This window comes from Phocoena sinus, chromosome 4 (genome assembly GCF_008692025.1).
Source record: "Phocoena sinus isolate mPhoSin1 chromosome 4, mPhoSin1.pri, whole genome shotgun sequence".
NCBI classification, from domain to species: domain Eukaryota; kingdom Metazoa; phylum Chordata; class Mammalia; order Artiodactyla; family Phocoenidae; genus Phocoena; species Phocoena sinus.
Window position 1 is genome coordinate 77482818 of NC_045766.1, and position 15672 is coordinate 77498489.

A 15672-nucleotide genomic window follows, 5' to 3' on the forward strand; every position below is an offset into this window, starting at 1 on the left:
CTCAGCGGCCATGGCTCATGGGCGCAAGCCGCTCCGCGGCATGTGGGATCTTCCCAGACCAGGGCACGAACCTGTGTACCCTGCATTGGCAGGCGGACTCTCAACCACTGCGCCACCAGGGAAGCCCATGAAGCCTTTGTTTTTAACATGAAGTTTATGTTTACAATTTTGTCCCTTTTGTAATGCAATAGTTTTAGGTAATGAATGATGCTTCTTCCCTTTAGGTTACACCTGTGTTTGAGGATTGGACTACTATTGATTGGTATCGATTTTTCTGTTTATGGGAGAAGTTGCCAGCTTCTATGAAACGGGTGGCAGAGCTAGTGGGAGTTGAAGAAGGGTTCTTGGCTCGCTGTGTGAAAGGAAAAGTAGTAGCCAGAACTGAGAAACAGCACCGACAAATGGCCATCCATAAAAGGTAAATATCAAGGAACCTGGACTATCCAGTTTTTAACACAGTATTGGATATACAGTAGATGTCCAGTTTATTGTAATCACTTTCATTGTCATTAAAATAAAAGTTTTGGCTGAATATAGTAAAAATTTTCAACTTCTTGTATTTACTGAATGTATTGATATTTTAGTTTCTTTGTAGCTTATAAGAAACTACTATATATCAAGACTTTTTAAAGTAGAACACTTAATTACTTTCTTCCCTTAAAGAAGATATGATCAGAATTGCCAACTTAGTGTGGCTCCATTTGAGGATATGGTTTGTATCATCCTTTGAATTGATTTGTTACCAGTAAGGAAGAGCCAATTAAAAGATTCAGGTGGGGAAATTGTACAGGCTTTAGCTTCTTTGAAATATAATAAAATTATTTTTCTTAAAGCATTAGTCTCATATTATTTACATCATAGTCAAGTGTAAATTTTGTGAGGATTATATACTTGGCTTATTTGTGGCACAGTTGCCTTTCACATCAAAACTTCTTTATAACCAAATTTTGATTGAAATATGATTAGGTGATATAATTGTGTATCAAGTGTTCTTTAAAATTTTTGTGCCATCATATTTCTTGAACCAAGTCTCATTTCTTAAAATTAGTTAGCATTATTGAAATATGAACAAAATCTTTTTGTTATACAGATATTAGTTTTTTGCTATAGTACTAACATATGTTAGAATTTACAAACATTGAGCTCTTTGTCCACTAATCCTATATCCTATTAGGAATCTTATCCCTTTCTCACCCTCTTACCTTTTTTGGTTCTTTCTTGTTTCTCAACATACATTGTACTTTCATAGTAGAGTTAAGTGACCTCTTACCATACTTTTGGTAATTTACTTTCCAGGTTTTTTACCAGTCTTGTGCTATTAGATTTAATCAGTGAAGTTCCCTTAAAGGAAATTAATCAGAAATATGGATGCAGTCGTGGACAGATTCAATCGTTACAACAGTCAGCTGCTGTTTATGCAGGTCAGTTAAACAAGTGTTCCCACATTTATTTAAGACTCTGTGGTTTGAGGTCAAGTTAAGATTACTTTTTTTCAAATTCCATTTTACTGTAGGTTTCTCTAAAAGTGAGGGGATCATGTTAAGCTATAATTTTGTGTAGTTCCTGTCATCATCAGAACACCCAAAACTATGACTCCTGGGGGCTCAGTTACCCTGCTACAGAAGACTGGCAGCTGGCTGAGTGTCTTGATCTTGGTCCCCTTCCATTCCCTAGCAACCTGCTGACCATCACTCTTCTTTCTGTTTTTCTGTCTTTTTTTTTGGCGGGGGGAGCGTATTGTAAGAAGAAACAGACACAGTTCTCACTGGTCTTCATTTTCTCATCAAGTTATTGATTAATACTTGTTACTGTGGAAGATGGCAAGTGGAGAGGGATTTCTAGACTTCTGTCTCATTGTTTTAAATATCTGTTCTCTAAGGAAATACTGGTCTTTCTTAATAAAATTAAGCTCTTATCTTCTAAGCTAGGCAAACAAGGGAAGTTCTAGGTCTGGTTTTACCAAGAAATCCTTAAGCCCTTAGGAGGGAAATCCTGGGCTGCTGGAGAGTGTGTTTACACATGTAAGAAGTTTCATTGTGAAATTGTGTGCATGAGAGATTACCGAGGGAAAGATGCCAGGAGAGGGTAGTAAGAAGGGAGAGACTTACCCTTCAACTCACTGGCATCAAAGATCTCAGATTACCTCTAGGGTTAATGTTCTTGTAGGGAAGTGATTTTCTTAATGACTTGACACTTGGCTACTCTGGCCTCTTTATTTCAAGAGGGTATAGCTATCAAGCTGGGCAACCTTTTTTTTTTTTTTATGAAATTATCAATGGGACTTTCACTCTTTGTAAATAATCCTCTCAGCACTTGACAGTTTAAATTAGCTCTCTTGTTTTCCTCTAGGTGAAAAGAGTTCTTTACCTGTTTTAAGAGTTCTTTCTTCCTTAAAGAAAGTAAGGAAAAAATTGAGAGAGAGAGAGAGAGAGAGAGAGAGAGAGGCGAACTAGTGAGGGCTTTTTGTTTGTTTTGTGTTTATGTGCTCTGCCTCAATTTTTTCAAATGCAAGTTCATGATTAAGAAAAAATGAGATGATATTTAGTGTGTCTAGCCAATTAGCTAGGCCCTTAAAGATGTCTACTCTCCTATTATTTTATACCTTGGGCCTGTTAAACTTTATAATTCTGCAGAAAAAACAACAACAACAGTGAAACAAAAATACATCTCAAGAAACGGAGAATTGGTCTAGAAAGAATTTTTAATTCAATAAATATTATATGAATATTCTAGGGATGATTACAGTGTTTTCTAACCGCCTGGGCTGGCACAACATGGAACTACTACTGTCCCAGTTTCAGAAGCGTCTTACATTTGGCATCCAGAGGGAGCTGTGTGACCTGGTCCGGGTATCCTTACTTAATGCACAGAGAGCCAGATTCCTCTATGCTTCTGGCTTTCTTACTGTGGCCGATCTTGCCAGAGCAGATGTTGCTGACGTGGAAAGTGTTCTGAAAAATGCTGTGCCTTTTAAAAGGTAAGAAAAATCCCCTTGTCTACATATGTTATTAAATGAAAACAGGTCAATTTGTAAATAATAGATAATATATTAAAATACTTTTCCCTTAGATAATATCGTGCCATATTTGGTATAAGTGGAAGAAAATGTGGCTCCTTTTCCCCTTTGAGGATTACTTTTTTCTTTTTTTGTATGTTTAAAATATATTTTATGACTTTAAAGACACTTCTAAATGTATCATAACTCTCTCCTAGAAAGTTTGAGTAAAGTTAAGTTACCAATGTTTCTGCTTTGATGGATTTTAGTTCTCAGTATATATCCAGGACTCATCTTAGATTTTCTTCAGGCAAGAAAACTTTAAAATATACTCTTCTTGAATATTCTTTGTAATACTAGTCCCTCAAAAACAGTTTATGAGAAGAGGACTTCTTGAAGTGTGTGTGTGTGTGTGTGTGTGTGTGTTTGTGTGTGTGTAACCAATTCATTGAATGGGCTGGACTCAGCATATTATCAAGGAATAGCTTAATTATTTTCTCAACCACTATTCTTTGAACTCACTGTTATATGGAATCTTAGCCAGATTCTATAGCTGTTTAGGCAGTTTCAAGTATTAACAGTTTTATTTTCAGGTTTTAAAAATTTGTCCAAAATTACAGCATTAATCTCATTTCCAGTTCAGTGCTTCTTTCCTCTTTGGTTTGTCACATGCTCTGAAACTTGAAACATGTGTGAAGGGATGGGAAGCATAGTCAAAGAAAGGGCCTCACTGTGCAGTGCCACCTCACATCATGGGCTCTACTCCGTGTACTTCGGCAGCAACGGCAGGTGTGATTCCTACTAGTGGGCCCTAGTACAGCATGCACTACAGCCAGCATAGCTATAGCTGTATAGCTACCTCTACCTAGATTTTGAAGGATGAAATTGCTTGGAGTCTTAAGCATATGCAACCCAAGCAGAGAATGTGGAGCTGTGGGGGCAGGGTCATCCCCTGTGACCCCAGATTGGCAGATCCAATGGTGGGAGATTTTGTCACTTTGGAGTGTGCCTCTGACTGAAACCTACATAGAGTATGCTTTAAAACCTACTTGTAAAGGTGTTGATCTCCTCTGGAGCCTGTGATTTTCACAGAATCTTTGGATATATTCATAGTTGCTTAGAAATATGTAATTAAAGACCTGAGGTGAAAAAATTCAGATGTGGGAGTATCTCTGTGGTAACAGCATACTTAACCCTTCCAGGGAGTCATCTGAAGTCAGTACACATTTTAAAAAATTTAATTGGAAAAAATTTGTAAACATATTTTGGAATCTCTTCTGTGTGATTCTAAGGCCATTATTGCCATGACTGTGATTCTTCTGAAAGCCCAGAACCTTCACTGATCAAAATTAATGAAACATAGTAATATGAGAAATCAACATTATCTGCCTCCTCATGTGACATACTGAGAAAGACACAACATTACTCCTGGAATATTTTTATCAAAAATGTCTAATGTAAATTTAGCTGTAGAGAAACATCAGACAAACCTAAATTGAGAGACATTCTACAAAATAATTGGCCAGTACTTTTCAAAAATATCAAGGTCACGGAAACAAAGACTGAGGAGCTGATTCCAATTAAAGCAAGCTAAAGAGACATGACAACTAAATGTACCACCTTACTCTAGATTGGATTAGAAAAAGGACATACTTGGAACAATTGGTAAATTTTGAGTAAGGTGTGTAGATTAGATACAGTATTGTATTTTTTTTATTACTTTTTTTTTTGCCCCGGACGCGCAGGCTCAGCGGCCATGGCTCACGGGCCCAGCCGCTCCGCGGCATGTGGGATCCTCCCAGACCGGGGCACGAACCCGAGTCCCCTGCATCGGCAGGCGGACTCTCAACCACTGTGCCACCAGGGAAGCCCACAGTATTGTATTAATGTTAATTTTCTGAATAGAAACTGATGTATTTGGAGACTGGCCACCCTTTCAGTGCCCGGTACGTAAAAGCCAGAAAACCCATCCAACATTCAGATTGTCTCAAATAGCTTGCCATTACCAACAATCTGTAATGAATTACCTTGTGCATATGTATTTTCATATTGTTGGTGATGTTTCTTCAGAGTAAATTCCTAGACATGAGATTTCAGAAGGTAAGTGCATATATATAGATTTATTAGATTCCAGATTGCTCTGCAGAAGGGTCTAGCCAAGTTGCACTCTCACTAGTCTATTACCCCTCAGCGCACGAGTAGAATCCATTGTTAGATGTTTGTTAAAAAACAAAATCCAGCTGAGTAAATTTGAAGATCCAACTAGCTTTATTAGGTGATTCATGAATTGCAGCATCCAGTCTAGGAACTAGAAGGGGTTTTACTGAAAGATGGAAGGTTTTTATAGGAAGAAGGATAGGGCAAAGGAGCTATTAGCAAAATAAAAGAAAGGATTATTTTTATACCAGGGCAGCTTTTTGGGGGTAAAAGGGAATGGCAAGGGGGTTTTATCATGCAGATTGTATCTTGGGGGTGGGTGGGGGTGCGGGGGTTGGGAAGGGAGGATGGACAGATTACCTCTTGGTGCTGACCAGGAAATTCTAGACCGGTTGATTAAGATTACATTTCTGGTGAAGGTCAAAACTGCAATTAGGTTAGGTATTAAATCTAGGTTTGGTATCATGGGCTTTAGCCATTTGGGGCCTGTGGCTTTTCTCTTTAACAATTCCTTCCTTTTCATCATACTCTAAGCCTGAGAGATGTGATCAAAATTTAAGGCATTAGCTTCGCTCTCAACTACTGCTCTGCAGCTTTGTTGATCTTTGTTGTGCTATCCATAGGTCATGACGTCTTTGATGAACTCCTGTGATGTTCACAGGCCATGACTTCAGGTTTGTTACTGAGTCCAAGCTTGTTCTGCTGCACAACAGACCAATAAAGCAGGAGACGAGGTGTTGAGGCAAGGAATAGCAACTTTATTTGGAAAACTGGGCATCCGAGAAGATGGCAGACTAGAGTCCTAGAGTACCATCTTATCTGGGTCTGGATGCTAGTTTCTTTTATAGAACAGAGAGGGGGAGGAGGTGAGGAAGTAAAGTAAAAAGGCTCTAAGTCTTGCAAAATGTCTTCTGGTTTGGCCAGCGTCTGGGAGGGGATGTGTTAATTTCTTCTTTCTTGCAGCCATTCACGGGTGGGCAGGGGCAGGGTGTTTCCCTGTGAGCTGAATGAAGGCACTTTGGTTTAACATTGAGGCAGAGGGGCAGGGTTCCCCAAGGGAGGCCACTATGTATGCTTATAGCTATAAAGAGCATCCTTTTAGTGATTATAGTCACAAAAGCAACAGGAAGCAAAGGTTAAAGTAAACAGATCCAACATGGAGTCAGATTTTGTTCTTCCCTGTTACAGGTTCACAATTTTTAAGGTGGCTGTTCTCCTCGTTTCTTTTCTGATGTTCCACTCAGGGAGATCACTTCTCTGCTGGTCAGTGGCTGTGAACATGCATTTAAAACTTTTGAGAGGATCCAATGCGCTGATATTTATGACAGCTATAAATAGGATAACTCCCAGTATTTGGAGTGTGCTTCAGAGACATAGTCCCCAAGACCCAAACCAGTCAAAGACACTGTTGAAGGAGTCACCCTTTTAAGCCAAGTGGCTTACTCAGTGATCTTACATAATTAAGTTTCAACTTCACCAGAAGTGTCAATCCAGGTACAACAGATGGTATTGGTCATAGCACAGACACTTCCCTGCTCAGCTAAAAGATTATCAAGGGCTATCTTATTATCAAGAGCAACTATGGCCAGAGAGTCTAAGTATTTTTGTTGGGCAATTAGTGCCCTAGCAATGGAATCTGCAATGTTCTCTAAGAGTTGAGGAAAGGTTCCTGATTATATTCTTCTTTGTTTTAACTCCTAATCAGGGAAGTAGGCCCTGCCAAAGGAAGCAGTTCTTGAATCATGAATCCTCCTGTTAGACCTTTTCTAGAACAGTTAGGGGCACAGTTAGATAACCTAAGACGCCTAGTACAGTTGTGTGCCAGCTATATGGGCATTCATATGGGCCCAAGGAGAATGATAACCACCACAGACAAAGACAAGACCTGTCGGGATGCAAACCATTCCTGTTAAGGAATACTGATAAAAGATTTATTCACAGGGACTGCTGCATTTACCTTTTCAAGCCAGGAGTCAGTCAGGTTTTTAGTGCATGTGGAAAGAGAATCTCCCCCATCCTAAAATAGAGTTATCCTAAATACTGAAGGTTATCCCTTCTTAGTAATGGCCTGGGAGATACAGATGAGGGTGTTATCTTTCCAGGCCAATGCCAGAGTGAAATTAAGAAAGAAAAGGAGAAAGGGTTTCATGTTTAACTAAAGCAAGAAGACTTGAATCTGGTGTCTTGGGTGAAAGCAGTAGACATCAATATCAGTGACTTTTCTTACTCATCATTTTGATTCAGGGGTCTCCAGTGTTGTGTAGGACCAGATGTCAGGTGGTCCTCCTTAGCTGTGAGACATGTACCCAAGGCTCAATACTTTCTATAATTTTGCATCAGTGTCAGTGGTCAGGAGCACTTGGTAAGCTCCCTTCTGACAGGGCTCAAAGGCTGCCTTTGTTCTTAGTGATGTCAAATCAGAAGGGTGGGAGAAAATTGGAAATCTTAGTTTGGTGAGTTGTAGCCAGATATTTAAGGACACTAGAAGAGTTCAGGATCCAGTCCAGTTTACAGGTATGTAATAAAACTTCAAAGACAATTAACAGGACTAGAATCTAATACTATCTACAAAGGTGCAAAGATAATTTTTCTCTCTAATTACCCCTATGTTTTTTTTAACCAAAGATAATCATAGTAAAACTAATTTGTTTGCATTAAACTTGGCCTGATTATTTATATAAGTACAGCAAGAATAATGATTGACCATATAAGTCCTTTTTTAAGACTGCTTTGCTGAAACCTTGTAAGCAAGGTACCAGGTCGATTTTTTTTGAAGCAGTTCTTTGAAGCTATCTGGTCATATCTGAGTCTGTGCACACCTTTCTCAAATATGACATTCCAGTCAAAGCCTTGGTAATATAGCCAGTGTTTCTAATTGTATCCTGTTACAAGGAGAACAGATTGTTATTGAACTTATGCAAGCAAATAAATTGTTAAGAGAGTAAGAATATTCACTGAGAGTTCCTGAATTCTGGAGGGATCAGGTGGGGAGAAGTTGTTTCATCTTTGTTCACAAAGGTATACTTTACCAAATTGTTGTTAAGTCATAGATAGCTTAAGAAAAGTCTCCTTAAATCTGGAAAAACAAAAACATTAGAGTATCCTCCTCAGGTCATGTAGTCCTATGTAATTAATACTTTTTCTGCTTGAATACAGTTTTTCAAGGGCCCAGAGGGAGGAAGCCTAAGGCCTTCAGGGACACAAATAGTTGTTCTTACATATACTGTGGTGGGTGAAGGAATGGGAAAACAGAAAAATGAGATTTGTCAGGGAGCCAAGAAGAACCATGAGGCCATCTTGGTTTTCCCACAGCTCCAACTGTTTGTTTAATTTACAGCCATTGTTTACCCATCTTAGTTTCTCTGATTCAGAAGCAGACTGTCGTCTGTTATAAGGACATCAGGTCTGGCAGTAAGCGGGTCATTTTTGGAGAAGTAGAACGAATCTCATCAACACTTGCCACAATCTTTATATAGATTCTGTTGCCTTTACATGAAAGTCAGCTAGGTCATTTCCCTGTTACTCAGGTTCAATAATTTTAGTGTGAGCCTCAATTTTGATGAGTAATTTCAGAAAGTAAGTGAATAGCAGTAAAAGGATTGTTTACTTGTTACCCATTTCTGATTGGGGTCCCAGAGGATGTCATACACCATTTTAAGATAATGACTAGAATTATAAGTTAGGACTGTACCAGGATATATCAAGTTTCTAGGAATTTCACACAATTTCTAGAACACTTATACACCTAATCAAGTACGACATAAAGAAGGCTTAATGTTACTTCTTGTTTGGTAATGCTTCTCATGTAATTTAACATATCAAATAAGCCTAACATCTTTTGAAATGTTCCAGGGGCCTCTGAAAAATTTCAAAGTTAGTTTGTGGTCAAAAGACATCATTCAGAATTTGATTTGGGGAAGTTTGTCAAAGATATCAAATGGCTTGGACACTTGACTAAATAGGATCACAGGTCCATATGAAACAATACTCGGTTGTCTATTTAGCAGATGAAGGAAAATTAAGTTCTAGTTTTATATATGTACACTATTGATATTAAAACTTAATTTTTAAAACGCTTATAATAAGTCAGTTTTAGCCAGCTTGATTACACAAGGTAAAATCTTTTCCCTCTTCAGTGAAGAGAGAAAAGATTTTTGTATGCCTTTAGTTTACCCTTTATAACCAGAAGCTCTAGTTCAGACAAAATTACTCTCATTTCCCTTAACAAAATGCATCTTCATTCCTCATGCCTTTTCTTTTCGTTGTTTTTTTAAAAAATTAATTAATTAATTAATTATTTTTTTTTGGCTGTGTTGGGTCTTCATTGCTGCACGCGGGGCTTTCTCTAGTTGCGGTGTGCAGGCTTCTCACTGCGGTGGCTTCTCTTGTTGCGGAGCACGGGCTCTAGGCCTGCGGGCTTCAGTAGTTGTGGCTCATGGGCTCTTGAGCACAGGCTCAGTAGTTATGGCACATGGGCTTAATTGCTCTGTGGCATGTGGGATCTTCCTGGACCAGGGCTTGAACCTGTGTCCCCTGCATTAGCAGGCAGATTCTTAACCACTGTGCTGCCAGGGAAGTCTCTCATACCTTTTCTAGCCAAAAGCATATCGTGCTTTCCTTGCATATGGAGATGTTTCCTTTGTTGTTTCTTGTAGCTTTAATTACATATATTAGAATTTTTAATCTTTTGAAAACCTTAATTTCTGGCTAAAATTTAGGAACTAAACAGTTGTGGACTCTTACACTAGCATTCTGAAGCTTGGCAAAATTATAAGTACTCTTTGTAACTTCTAGAAACTTGTGCTTTCTCATAGAAACTTTCTTAGCATGGCACTGTTGACTGGGGAAAAAAAAAAAAAAAAGCAAAATGTGAGAGTTGTGAGTGAAGTTTTATTTGGGGCAAAATGAGAACTATAGCCCGGGAGACAGCATCTCAGACGGCTCTGAGGTACCCATTCCAGCAAGGTAGCAGGGAAGGTCAGTGTTATATGACTTTAGTGAAGGGGGTGCGAGCAGCCAAGCACACATTTTGGCAGAGGCTTGCTGCTAGTCACGAGGAGCAGGCGTCACTGTTAATGATTTTAGTGCTTTTCTAGATATGAGGAGATGCAAGAATTTGGGTTCATAATATCTTCTCCTGAAAATATCTAACTATCTGAAGGCCAGTTCTGCCAGTTGTTCCCAGAGCACAGACAGAGTGCCTCATTCCTGATCTCCACCCTGAACTCCTTTCAGATGGTGTTGAAGGTCAGCAGCTGCAGCAGCTCATGATTTAATCCTTGTGGAGGTAGATGGCAAGTGCCAATAGTTGGCAGCACCAAACATGTTTACTAATAATCCCAAATCTTATCTTTAGTTTTTAAACAATAGAAAGCCAAAAGTAGATAAAGCTATGTTCAGTAATTAATCTTTCACCTGTTTTATCTTATTTGGAATGATCTAAATGTTCAATAAATTTCCATTACTTAACCTAAGCTTAGCAAAACTTTAGGGTTTCAGGCTAAAGATTTGGAAAAGTTATTTCAAAAGTTCACCTAGAAAATCTTTTTATTCTACTTTTATTTATTTAATTTACTTGCTCTAAACAATTATATTTAGGTTACTAATGAAAATTTCATCATACCAAGTTATTTTTCTTGCTGACAAATTTGTTAGCTTAGGTAGAATAAAAATATTATAATTAATGCTGACAACTATTAAGACATGTCTGTTTTTTTTTTTTTTTGACATGTCTGTTTTAATTAAAGCAACAAACTTAAACTAGCTTTTACTTCCTAAAGATTATCTTGGATAACTTGATGTTGAAAAGCATTTGAGTTAGCTATATTCCTTAGAACTTTGGAGTAGCCAATCACAGCTCTTATTGTAGATCAACTATATTTCAAAAAAAAAAAGATTACACTTCTGATGAAGGTTTAAATTGTATTTAGGTTATGTATTAAATCTAGGCTTGGTATCATGGGCTTTAGCACAAGTGATGCCATTTGGAGCCTCTGGTTTTTCTCTTTGACAAAAAGGTTTTCATTTTTACTAGTCAGATAGATGAGAAGTTGTATCTCAGTATGGTTTTAATGTGCATTTCTCTAAATGTGCGTGATGGTGAATATTTTTTCTTATTTTCAGGATTATTTAAAGAAATATATCTTCGTGAATTATCTGGTTATGTCTTTTCCTTATGTTTCTACTAGGTTTTGGTTTTTACCCTCTCCTTTTTAAAGAGTCTTAGAATCTTTTCTTTTAAAAACTGATTAGGGTTCTTAGCCATTTGTTTCACATGTATATTTCATATATTTTTCTCAAAAACTTATCAATTGTCTTTTGACTTTATTGCATTGTTTTCACCATGCAGAATTTTAATTTTTCTTTTCATTTATTTTTTAGCAATCTTTTTTTTTTTTTTTGCTTCTAAATTGTCATAGTTAGAAAGGTTTTTTCATATATTGAGATTAAAGAGGAATTCACATGTTTTCTTCTAGTATTTGTAAGTTTGCATTTGGATTCCTGATGCATTTAGAATTTAATTTTGTGAATGGTGTTAAGTCTGGATCCAATTTTATTTCTCAGTGGTTCCCATTTATAAAAAAGTTTATCTTTGTCCCAGTGATTTGAGATGCCACCATCATATATTAAATATCCATATGTAATTAAGTCTATTTCTGGACTTTCTATTCTATTTGCTATTCTTTCTGTCAGTTAATGAGCCAGTACCATGCTTTTAATTATAAGGGCTTTATAGTGTGTTTTAATGTCTGGTAGAGTAAATTCTACCTTATGGTTTTTCAGTATTTTCTTGGCTATTCTTGCATGTTTGCCCATATGAAACTTAAAGTGCTTTTTGATATTGTATTAGAATTCGATTGAAATTTAATAGAACTGAAATCTTTATAAGGTTGAGTGAACCTACGCAAGGATAGGTAATAACTTTGCATTGGATCTAGTCTTTTTGATTTTTCAGGAGTTTTAAAATATTTTCCTCATACAGGTTTTCAGGAGTTTTAGTTTTCCTCATACAAGTTTTGTACATTTCTTGTCCTGTTTAATCATTATCCTGTTTTTAATTAGTGGCTCTCTTCTATGTCTTCTACATGGTTATTATTTGAATATGTAAAGGCTATTGAGTTTTATATTTTTTTATCGTGCTATTTTCTGAATACTTTTGTTTAAATTACTTTTATCATTGATTCTCAAGGATTTTCCAGGTATATTGTCATATCATTTGTGAATAGAGTTATTCTACTTTTTCCCTAACAATTCTTGTGCATCTAACTGATTTATTTGGTCTAATTGAATTAGCTAATAGCTCTAATAGGTAGTGGTAGTAGACAGTAGTAATAGAGATAGTGGACATTTTTGCTTTGTTTGTGATCCTAGTGGAAATGCCTCTGCTACTCTAGTAAGATACTGACTTCAGGACTGTGGTGTGTGTGTGTGTGTGTGTGTGTGTGTGTGTGTGTGTGTGTGTAATCATTTTAAGAAAATGTCCATTAATTGCAATTTTCTCATATATTTTTTTATCAGGAATGGGTATTAAATTTTGTTAAAGGCTTTTTCAGTATCTATGGAGATAGTCATAGGTTTCTCCCCCTTTACATCTCTTAGCATGTTATATTAATAGATTTCCTACTATTGAATCAGTTTTATGTTCCAGAATAAATTTCACTTGGTCGTGTTATATTATTTTTTTACATGATGTTGGATTCTATCTGCTAATATTTAATATAGTATACTTTTGCATTGTTATCCATAAATAATATTAGTCTACAGTTTTTGTATGTGTGTTTTGCACTATCTTTACTCAAGTTTTGATATCAGACTTTCTTCATGAAAAACAAAAAGGAAGATTTTCCCTTATTTTCAGTACTTTGGGACTGGTTAAAGGTTTGATATGATTACCCTATGAAACAGTCTTGGATGGTGCCTTTTTATGGGGTTAATTCTCTGATCACCTTCTCTATTTTATTTTTTCAGAACTTAATCTCTTTAAGCTTTCTATGTCTAGTGGGGTCAATTTTGGTAGCCTTTCTTTCCCAACGAAATTATCTATTTCATCTGGATTTTCAAATATATTTTTATAGCGATCTGTAAATTAGTCTGTTAGGAATTTTAAATATTTCTTCTATTTCATTGGCTATGCCTCTTTTTTGATTTATTATTTGGTAAATTTCTGCTTTCTGTTTTCTTCTTGATCAGATTAACTAGTGGTCTATTTTGTAAATTTAAAAAAATCAAGTATTTTGTTTTACTAGTTAGGTCTATTAAAAAAAATCTACCTCATTAAATCCTATTTTTTGAATTTTATTACTACCTACTGCTTTCTTTTGTTTTACTTTGTCATACTTTTTCTAGTTCTTTTTGTTGAACTAGGAGTTTAATTGGTTGACATTCATATTTTTATTGATAAAATACTGTGTGTTTTTATTTTAATACTATGAATTTAGTACTGTGAATTTTCCTGTGGTCTCTTATTTTAAATGTAACCATAGATTCTGATTATTTAGGGCTTTCATTATATTTTTTTAGGAATTATGGAATTTACATGTCTTCCCTTTTTTGCCTGGGTAGAAGTTCTTTTTTGTTGTTGTTGTTAATAATTTTTAGTTTATTGCATTGTAATATAAGCATGTTGTTTATAACATTTCTACTTTATGGAATTCACTGGCAATTTCTTTCCTAATATATGATCAGTACAAACTAGATAGTTGTATTCTCTATTATAAAAGTAAAATATTTGAGATATTTTCACAAAATCTACCATTTTGATTATGTTAATTAAGTCTTATTCATTCCTATTTATTCCCCCCTGCCAGTACTTCATCTGTCTTTTAATAAGAATGGTTTATTAAAGTCTACTAATTGTTAGTACACTTCTCTCTTTGTCTCCTTGTATCTCTTACAGTGTTTGCTTCACAAATGTGGTTGCTTGTTATTTAGAGTGTAAATGTTCATAGTAAATATGGCTGATTGATAGTTATCTTTGTTGTGCTTTTGGTTTTGAGCATTAAATTATACCCTTCTTGGAATATCCCTCACTGCTTTCTCCTTGTTTCCCTTTGCCTGGGAATTCCTTTGCCCATTCCTTTATTTTTAGCCTTTTTGAATTACTTTGTTTTAGATATGCTTTTTTGTACCACATTGAGTTGCTTTCTGAAACAAATTGAATATCTTTTTAATAGATGATTTAATCCCATTCACATTTATCAATATGAATAACATGTTTGGTTTCAATTCTCTCAAATTATTTTATAATTATGTGTATTATGTGATATTTGCTGTTTCTTTCTCCACCCGAGGGTATTCTTTGGTATTTTATTTTTAAATTTAGAAAGGTGTATATTTTTGTTTTAATGGGTGCTTTTGTACTTTTTATTATGTGGTTTGTCAAGATTTTAATTGTATCCTGTGATTCCTACCTATTGCCGGAACAACAGTCACTGACATTGAGCTTACTTTAACTTTCTTTTTCCCCTCCCTTTTTCAAAGTGCATTCTTTCTACTTTATCTCAATATAAAACTTGCATACATTAATTTTCCACCTTTGCCTCCACCCTTGTGGGGGGGTAGGGTTGGAAGACTAATATAATCTACATTTTTAGTTATTCAGATTCTTACCATCGTTCTTATTGCTGAAGTATTCCTTCCTCTCTTGAGTGGATGAAACTTATCCTCTAGTAGCTTTAGGTTCCTTGAGGAGGGCTTATATAATATAGAATTCTTCAAGTTCTTGTGTGTTTCAGACAGATTTTCCATAACCTTAATATCTGAAGCACACCTTGGCTGGATAGAAATCCTTGGTCTATACTTTCTTTTATTGAGTTTTTTGAAAATGTTGTTTCTTTGCTTTGTATGCTGTTTTCGAGAATTCTTAGGGGAGTGTGATTCTTTTGCCCTTCCAAATATGTAGGCCTTGAGAGTTCTTTTCTTTTCTTTTAACATTTATTTGTATTTATTTATTTTTGGCTGTGTTGGGTCTTCGTTGCTGTGTGTGGGCTTTCTCTAGTTGTGGTGAGCAGGGGCTACTCTTCATTGGGGTGCGCGGGCTTCTCATTGCAGTGGCTTCTCTTGTTGCGGAGCACAGGCTCTAGGGTGCATGGGCTTCAGTAGTTGTGGCACATGGGCTCAGTAGTTGTGGCTCGCGGGCTCTAGAGCACGGGCTCAGTAGTTGTGGTGCACAGGCTTAGTTGCTCTGTGGCATGTGGGATCTTCCCGGACCAGGGCTCGAACCCGTGTTCCCTGCATTGACAGGCAGATTCTTAACCACTGTGCCACCAAGGAAGTCCCGAGATTTATTTTCTATATCTTTGAAGTTCGATAGTTTTACTAGGCATTTTAGTTAACTCTTGCTATGGAAAAAATTACTTAAGAACTTAGTGTCTTAAAAGCAACTAGTAAATATATATTTACTCAAAGTTTTTGCAAGTCATGAATTTGGGAGTACCTTTCCTCATAGTTCTGGTTTGAGCTCCTCAGGAGGTTGTAGTTAAGTTGCTGGCCAGAACTGTAGTCATCTGAAGGGCTGACTT

General features: G+C 36.4%; 1 protein-coding gene across 1 annotated transcript in view; it reads left to right on the forward strand.

Annotated features, from left to right (window-relative positions):
- The window catches only part of POLQ (DNA polymerase theta), a 115220-nt gene that overhangs the window by 48301 nt on the left and 51247 nt on the right, over positions 1–15672 (forward strand). Inside the window, exons 13-15 of the mRNA XM_032631419.1 lie at positions 225–418; positions 1297–1421; positions 2734–2977. Of these exons, the coding sequence (XP_032487310.1) occupies positions 225–418; positions 1297–1421; positions 2734–2977 (563 nt within the window). The remainder of the gene's footprint in view (positions 1–224; positions 419–1296; positions 1422–2733; positions 2978–15672) is intronic.